General features: G+C 42.9%; 1 protein-coding gene across 1 annotated transcript; it reads right to left on the bottom strand.

The window, feature by feature from the left end:
- Positions 1 to 1639: 1639 nt before the first annotated feature.
- On the bottom strand, positions 1640 to 10677 carry LOC120545795. The gene is made up of 6 exons (XM_039780381.1): positions 9763 to 10677; positions 8632 to 9189; positions 8092 to 8331; positions 7418 to 7830; positions 6241 to 6428; positions 1640 to 5303 (listed from the first exon to the last, which is right to left on the bottom strand). The coding sequence occupies exons 1-6, from the start codon at positions 10631 to 10633 to the stop codon at positions 4850 to 4852; spliced, it is 2724 nt and encodes a 907-aa protein (XP_039636315.1). The 5' UTR covers positions 10634 to 10677; the 3' UTR covers positions 1640 to 4849.
- Positions 10678 to 12333: the final 1656 nt, after the last annotated feature.

Here is a 12333-nt window from a genome sequence, read left to right as displayed (position 1 = left end):
AAACCGTCAGGCGTAACCAGGGAAACGGAGTTATTGTTTGGATAAACTTTAGATTTCGATTGTAAAACTAATTAAAATATGAACTAATGTTTTAAAAATATGTTATTTGGGACGTGACCATGGTATAAGCGCGTCGGACGGTTCACCCCTCGCCGTCGTCCATGAATACCTGACAATGGATCTCGTCGGGCATTAACCCTTACATACACAGCCGGTCTAACCGGCTGTTTCAGAATGTACACACAAGACCTGCTGAGCTTGTTCAAACAAAAACTTGCACACAAATTTGTATTTCTATACTAGTGAGAGACCTCAATGACTTTAGACATATTTAGACCAACATCAGATTCTAATCTTTAGGTCCCAGCCCTGAAAAAGTTATGTCTTAAATTGATTCTCACGCGTACAAGAGCACACACATACACACACACACACACACACACACACACACACACACACACACACACACACACACACACACACACACACACACACACACAGTCATGTGCAAACATGTCCTCTAGCCTGCAGTGTTTCTCTAGAGAGATTGAACATGTTACCAGTTTTAAAACATTGCATTTACAAGACCGACTGGTACAACTGCTGGGTGGACCCACTGAACACAACCCATATGTCACTGAGGTGGGGTTCCCATGTGTTTTTACAGCAGTAGTGTAGTCTAATGTATTGTAGTGGGTATACTGTAGGCTACTGTATATTGGCCAGAATCTGCCTTTGGGGGAGGGGGGGGGTATTATAGTGGGGGGTCTGGGTGTCCTCCCCCAGGGAAGTTTTGAGCATCAGCAACTTCATTTCCTGTATTTCGGATACACTTTTATGCGCCAATTTATGGTGGAAATACCTTAATTTATCCTATGTGAAGAAGAAAAACACAGATGACAATTCAAAATATATAAAAAAATATATAATGGAAAGTATGTTGTTGCGTGTCGTTGGGCATTTTTAAGTGGGTATATGGGAATCCTGGAGCTTTCTTAGTGGGTATATATACCTGTGTATCACGTGGACTACACCACTGCTTTACAGTGCACACAGTCCAGAGACCAACCACTACTTCTATTACTAAATACCAGTCCTACCCAGCCCTTAGGTTTCTGTGCCGGTTCACTTGTGGTCCTTTGAACAATTTTATTTTGGATTAAGAACTATGTTAGCACACTGTAATCTAAAATAATTAAGGTCTTAACAAGGCCACTGGAGACAAGGTAAGGTTAATCATGCAGGACTCAGTTGATGTTGTCTTTTAGAGGTGCACATTTCACAACACATTTGCAGTTAATCCAATCATGTGCAAACAATGTGCACACAGTTAGAATCAGGGCAGTTGCACACTTCCCTCAGATCTGACACACCCACCTGCTCTTATCCCCAGCTCTCTGGAGCTCTGTGCCTGGAAAAGGCAGCTGTGTGGGTAGCAGGGGAAACGCGGGTGGACAATAACCTTGTTTAATTGTAATAAATTCACAAATATAATATAATAGGGTAGGCTACAGACATTGCTGTTCTTACATCACAACTTCTGCTGTTTCTATTTGGAAGCCGGCAAGTCTGAGCGGTCAAAGAAGCGGCTGTGAAACAGCGGATGACATGTTTTATTTCCTATAAATTCTTCACAATAAAAGGTCCCCCATTGTCTTTTTATTTAAATGTAACGTAAATGTCCACACACACACAATGTACTTTATGTTTGATGTTTATTTGCATTTAGAGCGGGGAAATGAGATCCGATCACAAGCTTTTACAGTCTATGATCACAAGCCCGTTTTTAATGTATTTTATGTATTTGTACCAACTGATTGAGGTTAAAAGGAAATATACAGGGTTTTTTTGCACTTCATTTAATTAATTGACAGTATTATCTAAGTTTGTTAATTTTTTTTTTAACTTTGTTCTGCCTTTTGTCTTCTTTGGGGGCTCCAGTGTGATGAGAATGGAACTGAATAGAAACCCTCTTGTGGCAAGTCATTCACATCCACACAAAAATGTGTTTAAAACCACAAAACCTCCAACTGTGAAACCCATTAAATACTCATTGTGTAAACAGTGGTGGTAAAAATACTGTACATACTGTAGAACATCACATTACAGTAAACTTCAGTTCACAATCATGTTCAAAGCAAAACACACCAGGTTCATCCTTGTGGTTAAGTGTTAAGGGACAGTACTAGTGTTTCAACAGGTTTTATACCACTTACTACAAATCCTGTATGAAGTGCAATCCAAAACAACACCATCACAAGCTTGTCCATCATTTTTACCAGTACTAAAAACATTGAACGACTCACCAAGTTATATAGTTTGACATTTTAGTTACATGAGAAGATTAACACGACTCTCATATGTGTACGATAAATATAAAACAATTAGCTTAGCACAGAGCCTGGATGAAGCAATCCTGGCTTTGTCCAACAGTAACAAAATCCACCTGCCAGCACGTTCAAAGCTTACTTAACATATTATATCTCATTTGTTTTATCATGTACAAAATACAGTGCTATCACAAGGGTTATATGCCGATTTGTTTTTGCACGGATTGTAATTTTTGCAACTTGTATGGGGGGCTTGTTCACAACCTGTCTGACTATCTCAGTGCTCGTGTTTCTCGACCTGTCAGACTTAAGTGATGTCACTGCATTCACACATCTCAGCTGGTGAATGTTATTACTGACAGAAATGATGGACAAATATACCAAAATAAGACCCATGTTGTAATATACCAGACTTACCTTCAAATCACCCCACCAACTTAAAACACCTCTGATTCAGTGCCAGCAAAAAGTGAAGCTTCACAAAGTAGTGCCTACTGCAGTGTAATATTATTTCATTGTACAGGTGTTTGAGGTTTTGTCCACTACCTCCCTAAATTTAATTTAATTTCAGTGCAATTTTATAGAAACAAACATGCTGCATTTTGGAAACAGTATGAGGAATGTAAAATACATATCAACAAAGATCAGATGTGGGTGACAAGTGTTAAAAAGCTGCAGTATCATCTCTGTCTTCAGACTAAAACGTTTCTTTTGTCCTCTCATAACGACATCAGACAATCACACTGAAAAACAACCCACTCTGCAAGTGCTTGCAAGTTACCTCTTGCTTTAAGCCGGCACGCATTTTTGTGACAGTCTTTTCTTTGGCATTCATATCCAGTGAAACTGAATGCTCAGGGGCAGAAGCTGACTGTTGTTGCAGATATCTGGACCGAGCTCAAGGCTTTGGACTAAAGGAGGGAATCCCTTTTTAAATAAGGCTCTGCAGAGTGTGTAGGCTCTGTTAATCCACAGCAGGAACAAGCAACATATCCAAACTAAGGCTGACAAAGTACCAAGAACAAAGGTTCATATAACTGCTGTCATAAAATCAGTGTCAACTGTGAGAAACTTGCTCTCTTTAAACTAATGACTGTGTCTCCTGAAATGTAATCCTGGGTGTAAAAAAATGTATTGGAGTTCTGAAATTAAAGTCAGAAATCGGACTTGAAACTCAGAATTCTGAGATTATTCAGAATCATTAAGGAGTTAAATTTATTCTCCGATAATTCTGGGTAAAAGTCAGTTTCTTTGCAGAACTCTGACTGACTTATTCTTCATGTGGCCCTAATCCTCTTCAGTAGAGGGAAGGCCTTCCGGTTGAGAATTAACTTTAAAATCAGGAGTTTTGTACATCCACAATGAAGTAAATGTAGCAGACCTGCAACTATCCTGTTCTTTGTTTTGTCATTTGGCAGCAAGATTTGCAAAGTGGTTAATGGTATGTTACAGTTTACGTAGCATATGCTGGTTCACTGTTGGTATCCTGGTGCTGATCTACTGCCATACGTCACTAATAAACAGCATGCCACTCATGTGCCACTATCACATACCACTATCCACTGACAAACTCCGACTCCGATTTACTTTGTATTAGCGAATCCAGTGATTGGGGTGATTCCACTTTAATTCATTGTAATCCAACATTTTCTGGATATACCGTAAATGTTGGTCTGGCTGGCCTCTTAAACTCCTTGAAGCGTTATTATGGATCCCACATAACTTCTAGGCAAGTCCCGCCCTACAAATCAGCTCGATTGACCTCGAGTGGTTAAGGTTAGGATAGCCGATTGGTCGGGGATAGGACCTGAACAAATCAGGTTACGTTACATTGCGTAAGCATTGACGCCTGGCCAATAGTAGTGTGGGCATGCTATTGAAGGGCAGGTCTTGCCTAGAAGTTGCGTGGCTTCCATAATAACGCCTCCTTGAAGGCTGATGTTATGCTAACGGCTAAGCTAGAGGAGTTAACCATAGCTAAATATTAGCCATGTAAGGTCAGTATAGTGAGCTTTTTAGTTTGTGACAAAATTCTAAATACAAAATGATATCATCGTTAAGCTATATTTTATGTGTAGCAATATTACAGTAGATAACGACAAGGTTACAAATCATTTTTTAATGCCGGTGAGAAATGTTATCTGTGGTAGCATTAAGATGTTTTCACACCTAACCGGTTTAGTTTGGTTCAATTGAATCCTGGTCCATATGGTGGTGTGAAAACTGTCAAACTCATTAACTACAATACCAGACTCTTTAGAAGTGATGTTTATATTAAGCCAAATCATTTGGTAACTATGGTAACATTTCAGCACATGAATACAATCAGGATAGGCCTCTGGGGGGTAACTGCCAGTGGAACAAGAGAGGCATATCATTAGCCACTTTTTGGCCATGCTGTGGATAGGCCTAGACGTAAACCTTGTTTGTGTTTATGAAACCAGCTGTCCAGCAAACTGTTGTTCAGGTAAACCAAGAACTCTCTAAACGAAATCCGACTTACTCCATTAGTTGAGTTTTTAAACGGAGGAGTCCGATTGATGTCCGTGAAACTGCAGCAGCGATTTGTGTTTGAGGAATGCAGCAATCGACGTGGACCTTTTGACCCTCGTGGTGCCCGACATGGTCAGCGGCCTCTCTCCCGAGGAAGCAAAGGAGAGGTGATGCCGCCGACGGCGGGGGGTCTGCTGACGCGGTTCCTGGTCTTCTCTCACAACTCCTCCATCTCCTCCCCCAGGGGGTCGTGATGGAGCTCCCAGCAGCTGAAAGACCTCCGGCTGTGCCGTGCTGCTCAGGTACTGCCAGGCCTTCTTTCCTGCCGTGTCCCTCAGCTTCACATCGGCGTTGAACTTGTTAACCAGCAACCGCATTATGTTCTTGTTGCCGTGGATGGCAGCAATATGGAGAGGCGTGTGGCCACATGTTGACTTGGCATTCATGTTGAAGGTCAAACCAGCTTTCTCAACTCCATACCTGAAACCCCAGCCAGAGAGAGCAGATCAGTGCCTGTTTTGCCTAAAGTAGTTTACCTTTTACATCCCTCACACAGTAATTTCAAAAATATTATTGAAGTGCATTTTGACTGGGTCAGTTTTTTCACTGCACAATTAAAATAGATAGCAATCAAATGAGAAAACAAGGAACTTTTGACAGTAATTCATCTCAGTTAAAGTTGTGTCAGTTCTTTTTTTTTTTTGCTACGTGTTGTCTGTTATAGAGTGGAATATCTAGTCAGCCTCAGTTCTACTTTGAGTTAATGCTGATGCCACATGCTAAACATTACATAATAGATAGATAGATAGATAGATAGATAGATAGATAGATAGATAGATAGATAGATAGATAGATAGATAGATAGATAGATAGATAGATAGATAGATAGATAGCCTAACTGTAAGCACAGCTGAGCCTGCATACAGCTGAAGCTTTCAGCAACAACCAAGTGAACGCAGTGGGACACAAAACAAAGTTATGCCCTATTCATTTTGTATGAAAAATTCTATAGTTTAATTTATTTTAGAACCGTACCAGTAGTGGAGCTAAACATTGTTTGTCCTAAAGGTGGCATTAACATCTACAGTTCATTTGCAGCAGGAACGTGATCTGAAAAGTTCTTTACAATCCCAGTTTGATTTAGAAATTTCTTGTGGAGGAAATCTTGGCCGAATGGTGACGCTACAGGAAATGGAGGTCAACCTTATCATCCTCAGGCTGCAAGAGGGGCTTCAAACTAGGTCTTTAAGGCTGACATGTATGCAGAAAACATCAGAAACATATCAATGATCCACATAAGCAGCTCAGACATCACTTATTACAGCCCACAAAGTACTGTAGTATTCCAGTTTCAGAATGCTACCTGAACCAAACCTTCCTGTTTTAGAGCTGACCGAGCTAACCGTTAGCTGCGTACCATAAGGTGTTGAGGACTCTGTGGTCACCGTGTTTTGCAATCCAGTGCAGCACGGTGAAGCCGGAGATGAAGTCTTGTTTGTTAAGAAGGGACGAGTCCTCCCTGAACAGGGTGTAGATGTCGGGCCAGGCCCCCGCCGCCCCCTTCACCAGCCAGGCGTGCTCCCTGGGCTCCAGAGGAACCATTGACTGATGACAGGGGCAAAGAACTTAATCAATCTCCCTCCTGGGAATCAGTAGGGTTATCATATTGTGTAAAAAAAACAAAAATGTGTAAATGTTTTTGTTTTGTTAGCAAGAAATCTGAAAAAAGTTAAGACCAGAAATGATTGGTCTTTGCTAGTTGTCAATCTCAGTGTGCATCATAACTACAGCTGGGTTTGCTTTTTATATTTATCAAAATGAACCACATCTCTCTACTGCATCAGGGTTTAAATGTGTCTTCACACAAAAAAATAACTCTAAAATGTTCTAAATTATGATTTTAATCAGGAAATATATTATCAAAGAATAAGTAAACAAGGCTCAGAATATGACCAGACAACTTCTGTTACTCTACACTTCTTTCTTTGATGTGGACACATTTTGGTAATTACTCAATTCAATACTTAGCCTCTGCCACAGAGGTAACTATTTTGATTATGAGTTGGAATCTGATTTTTGAAAACTTGTGAAAAAAACAACAAAAAGCTTTCAATGTCAAACGTGAAAAAAATCCAATAGCAGATCACACACACACACACACACACACACACACACACACACACACACACACACACACACACACACACACACACACACACACACACACACACACACACACACACACACACACACACACACACACACACACACACACACACGTTCAATTATTCATCCAGACCAACTAACTGATTCAGTCAATAACAATTAAATATAAACTTTACACCAAGACACTAGTTAAAACAAAGTTGAGAAAGGCGCACACACACACACACGTTGGTTTTCCAACCTCAAATCTATGCATTATGTTGAATGCAAGTTTGTTATACCTGTAGATTTGTCCATAAATCATTTTCGAGTGATAAGTGTTAGTGTTACTCTGTTCTCTCTTATCAGCTAAACTACCATACCAAGAGTATACAGCCAGTTTGAATGGAACATTTAAAAAGCTACAGCTTACTGTCTATAAGTCTCACCTGTCTACTGGGGCCTTCAAGACGAGCAGTGGAGGAGGCGGCGATGGGAGAGCTCCTCCTCCCTCCTCCTCCTCCTCCTCCTCCTCCTCTCCACTTCACCCCCTCGTCCAGGTCAGCGAGGCTTTGGCAGCGAGGCGGTGTGGAACAGGACGACAGTGAGGAAGACGACAGGTTGTAGCGTAGGCTAAGTGAGGAGGAGATGAGGTGGAGGCGGTTCAGCCTGGCCGCCTCACTTCCTCCTCCTGCTCTCGACTCCTCCTGGGAGAGCTGGTCGAGATCGGCTCCCAGACTGCGGCACATCCTGCTCCGCAAGTGGCTGCTGAGCTGCCTGGCGACTGCCGGGTGCAACCCCGGCGGCGGCGAAGAGGTGGAGCCCTCGCTCGACTCTGCCTCTCCTCGGTCGTAGATATCACCTGTGAGGTGGAGTTTGAGCACAAATAACTCCCAAAACATTTGGATTGACTCACTCATTAGTTGGTTCGATGTAAATATCGTCAGTATTGTTGCCCCTCTATAATGTCAGTCATGAAAAAGATATCTTCAAATCTAGAGATTGTTAAAGACTGACACATATTGATACTTTTATGAACACAGAGATGTGACCTGTCAGATGGAACTTTCTCCTAATGTCAGCAATTGATTTTTAACTAAGTCCTACAAGCTTTAGCTCCGACCTGTGGAGAGGTGCCATGGCGCCATACTGGGCGTAGAGTTGTGGTTGTCGTGGAGATAGTCGGAGGAGTAATGGAACGGTGACAAACGAGCTGTGGGCTCCTGGTCGTCATGGAGACGGCCTGTAGAATTATGCCAAGGCGCCGTTGTTTTACTGTTGGCACGATGTGTCACAGACGCCAACTTTTCCCCTTGGGCTCGCTCCAATGCTTCCTGGATTTTAGACCCGCCCCCAGTCTCACCTGTTGACACAGCAGAATTAAAAAGGGAAATTCTGCAGCATTTTTATACTGTTTTCTGCTCAAAGCTTGTCCATTTTAAGTTATCAATCTAAAATTGTTTTTGGGACTGACTGACACATATCATTAATTATAGTAAATATACCAAAAGTTGGCACTGGCTGTCTAGTCAGATTCATAATTGTGTTTAGTTATTCTTCATCAAATAGTTCTCGATTAAAAAATGAAGAGGTATTTAAGAGATTCTGACATAAGGAAATTATAGAATATCACCAGACTTAACCTTACAGACTGCTGCTGTACCTGCTCTGGCCTGTAGATCGTCATAGCTGCTGTTACACCCCAATCCTCTGGGGGGGGGCTTGGAGGGGCCTGCGTCAGATGAGGGGGAGAAGATGCTGCTGTGGCTAGATGACTGCCACTCCCCTTGGCTTGGATTCGGCCCCTGCCTGACACCTGCAGGCTGCGAGTATCGGCGGTCTGCGTGGGCATCATGGTGAGGCACCACCTCTGTAGCTCGGTCAGGGGACGCCATGTAGCGCTCTGCCTCTAAAGGCAGACTTTGTCTGGTGGACTCCCCTGAAACAGACCCAGGTTCCAGTCCTCTCTGCCCTACCCCTGACTCCAAGCTCCAGCCTGAGCCACGAGGGTTCATCGTTGCCCTTTCCACATCCTGAACGTAATTCTCAGGGAGCTTCCTTTCTGATGATGAGGATGAAGAGGAGGACACGACAGAGGGAGAAACAGGTGGGTCTAAGATACACGGCGAGGAGGCAGAGATGGCCCTCCCCATGTCACTGAGAGGAGTGTTCAGGGACCGCGCTCCTCCTGCTGAACACTGCCTTATTTGGACCTCCTCCTTTTCAAAAAAAAAAGAAAATTTTTTTTTTTTTGGGGGTGTTTTTTGGGGGGGGAGCCAAACAGTATTTTTTTTTTTTTTTGGGTTGTTTTTTGGTTCAGATGAGGGGGAGAAGATGCTGCTGTGGCTAGATGACAGCCACTCCCCTTGGCTTGGATTCGGCCCCTGCCTGACACCTGCAGGCTGCGAGTATCGGCGGTCTGCGTGGGCATCATGGTGAGGCACCACCTCTGTAGCTCGGTCAGGGGACGCCATGTAGCGCTCTGCCTCTAAAGGCAGACTTTGTCTGGTGGACTCCCCTGAAACAGACCCAGGTTCCAGTCCTGGCCCAGCCCATTGTCCTCTCTGCCCTACCCCTGACTCCAAGCTCCAGCCTGGGCCACGAGGGGTCATCGTTTCCCTTTCCACATCCTGAACGTAAATCTCAGGGAGCTTCCTTTCTGATGATGAGGACACGACAGAGGGAGAAACAGGTGGGTCTAGGATACACGGCGAGGAGGCAGAGATGGTGCTCAGGGGCCGCGCTCCTCCTGCTGAACATTGCCTTATTTGGACCTCCTCCTCTTCCTCCTCATCTTCATCACAAGACACAGCAGATTTGTAGCTCTGCCGGAGTCTGATGTGGCGTGGAGAAGCCTGCGGCTGAAGACTGATGGGATGAAGAGGAGGTTTCTGATGAAGACCTCCCTCAGGCTGCGGACAGGCCTCCCTTCCTCTGAGGGTTTCTGGGACTGGGAGCTGCTGGCTGGTTTCTCCATGGTGTCTGAGTGCAGCGACCGCAGGTGTGATTCCAGGAGGCAGCCCAAAACCCACCCTGTGCTGTGCTTTAGTAGGCCTACACTGATCTGGGGCAAAAGGCTCAGACAGACCGGGGGTTTTCACTTGTGCAGTCTCTGAGATCTGACTCACCGCCTGAGCTGCTGCTGGTCTACCACAAAGTTCAGGTGTGCTGATTACCTGCTGCCGTTTCTGTTTTAGGTTTAAATTTCTTTCCATGTTGCTGTTGTTGTTGTTATTGAGCACGATGCCAGCCGCAGGCAGAATTGTTTTGCCGGGGATGACTCCCAGCGGGGCGGGTGTTGTCACCTCCCTCAGTTTCTGCCGAGGCTTCTCTGTGCTCCAAGCCGGACTCAGTTTGGCGTCCTCCGGGGAAGGTTCAGCGTTCTTTCGGGCAGAAAGCGGCGGCGGCTCGGAAGAGCCCCCTTCGCCGCCGCCGGTGACATGTCCTTTGAATTTCTTTCTGAGAATGACGTAGGAGACGCCATCGATCTGTTTAACGGTGGCCAAGGAGTTGACAAACTTTTTGAATTGCTCCCGGTTGCGCTTCTGGTCCGCATGGTCCCTAATGAAATGTCTGAAGTGCAGAAGCAGATCCGAGTTTTTCACCGAGCCCCCGCTGCTCTGGAGGAAATATAACAACGTGTCCTGGCTGAATTCTGTGGCCATTCTGTGCCTTCCGTCTCTCTCCACTTCTCTGCTAGTCTCAAAGGTCGGAGTTGTTTCTGTCAGAGGAATATAGCTCCGCCCAGCTCAGGTATTTACCTGCTGCATTCCTGCAGAGACCCGGATGTCTGAATGATGTAAACTATAGAAAATACTGTGATTGGCACAGCAACTAAATGTACACAATAATCGCATATGCTATGATCAATGAATCAATTTTGTGTGTGTATTTTAATGAGTTTCTTTTGTACGTTTTTGAAAGTGTCTCTTCATGAATAAGTCTTCTGATTGGCCGATAAATTCAGAATAGACTAACTAAAATATAGGCCTATGTGTTAGTTTTTGCTTATTAATGTTTGATAAGGTTTCCTTGTAAATCCTTGTAAGACTGCATTATTGTAATTGACCCCGGTTTGACAAGTAAAATATAGGCTACCTTTTACAGGAGAATGGACACAGTGTAACTGAAAACATGCTTTTATATGAAGTGAAAACAAAAATAAAATGTTCATGTCAAAATGAATTTCTAACCAATTTTTCATTCTCCCTTTTTTTTTTATTTTTTTTTTACCTTTTTTGTCTTTTCATCTTTTACACCTGCATATATTAATTTTACTAATATTTTCTATGAGCAATAAAATAAAAACTCTTTAGGCCTAGGGCTATAGGTGTCTCATGTGAATGAGTTTGGAAATGTTTTACAGTATGTTTTTGTAAATGTAAAGGTACCCTGTGGAGTTTTTGACAACTAGTAGCATGAGTAATGGCTTTAAGAGTGGGTCCCCATCTTTAAGCAACAATATTGTATTGTATTGTATTGTAGGCCTATTGGAGGCACCATGTTCGCAAGCAATTACATGTGTCAGAAAATAATTTTAACTTGATCAGCTGGGAAGAAAATACAAAAGTGAAAACACAAGTAAAATATGTCCTATCCAATTACACTTAAAGCCAAACTGAATTTCAAAATTGTAGGTGTTAATGGCGCACTGAGAATGAGCAGAATATGGGCCATAAAACCCAAACTGTGAGCTAAAAGATGCTAAAAGGTTCTGTGGAGCATAGAGAGTTGTTTTAAATTATCTGTGGGTTCAGCACACAAAAATAATGGATGTAGCATCAGAGACATCATCACCCATTGGTTTGTCTGCGACGGCCAAAACTCAAACTTCAAACAGTTTGAGTTTTGGCCGTCGCCATCTTAGTATTTTGGAGCCAGAATTGATCATATTTGGAGAAAAGGGCGTAGCTGGAGAGGATGACGCTGCTAAGCCAGTTTCAATGGCGCTGCGCTAAATGCTAAAGAGGGAAAGTTGCTGATTTTCAACCCTTCTGACGCGAGTAAACGCGGACCTTCATGAGCTTTTTGTCGGCATGTACGTCATAGGCCTACAGAAAATCGGCAGACTTTCCCTTAACCTTTGTGTTGCCTTCCCATCGACAATGCAACTTTTTATTTTTCTAGGTCAACATTTAAAATGAAAACTGCTTTTTCAACAATTTTGTCACTTTCCACTGATATTTTTGTCACTTTTTTCAATAATTTTCTGTGCTTATTTTGGACATTTTTGTCACTTTTTTCCACTTATTAAAATATATTTTCAAATGCTATGAAATTAAATAAAATACTGATAGTGAACTGATAATTTAATCTAGCCTACTTGTGAAGAGCGTTGTATAGAACCATCCACATGTTTTTTTTT

This window comes from Perca fluviatilis, chromosome 17 (genome assembly GCF_010015445.1).
Source record: "Perca fluviatilis chromosome 17, GENO_Pfluv_1.0, whole genome shotgun sequence".
In the NCBI taxonomy this organism is placed as follows: Eukaryota; Metazoa; Chordata; class Actinopteri; order Perciformes; family Percidae; genus Perca; species Perca fluviatilis.
This window is presented reverse-complemented; position numbering and strand designations above follow the sequence as displayed.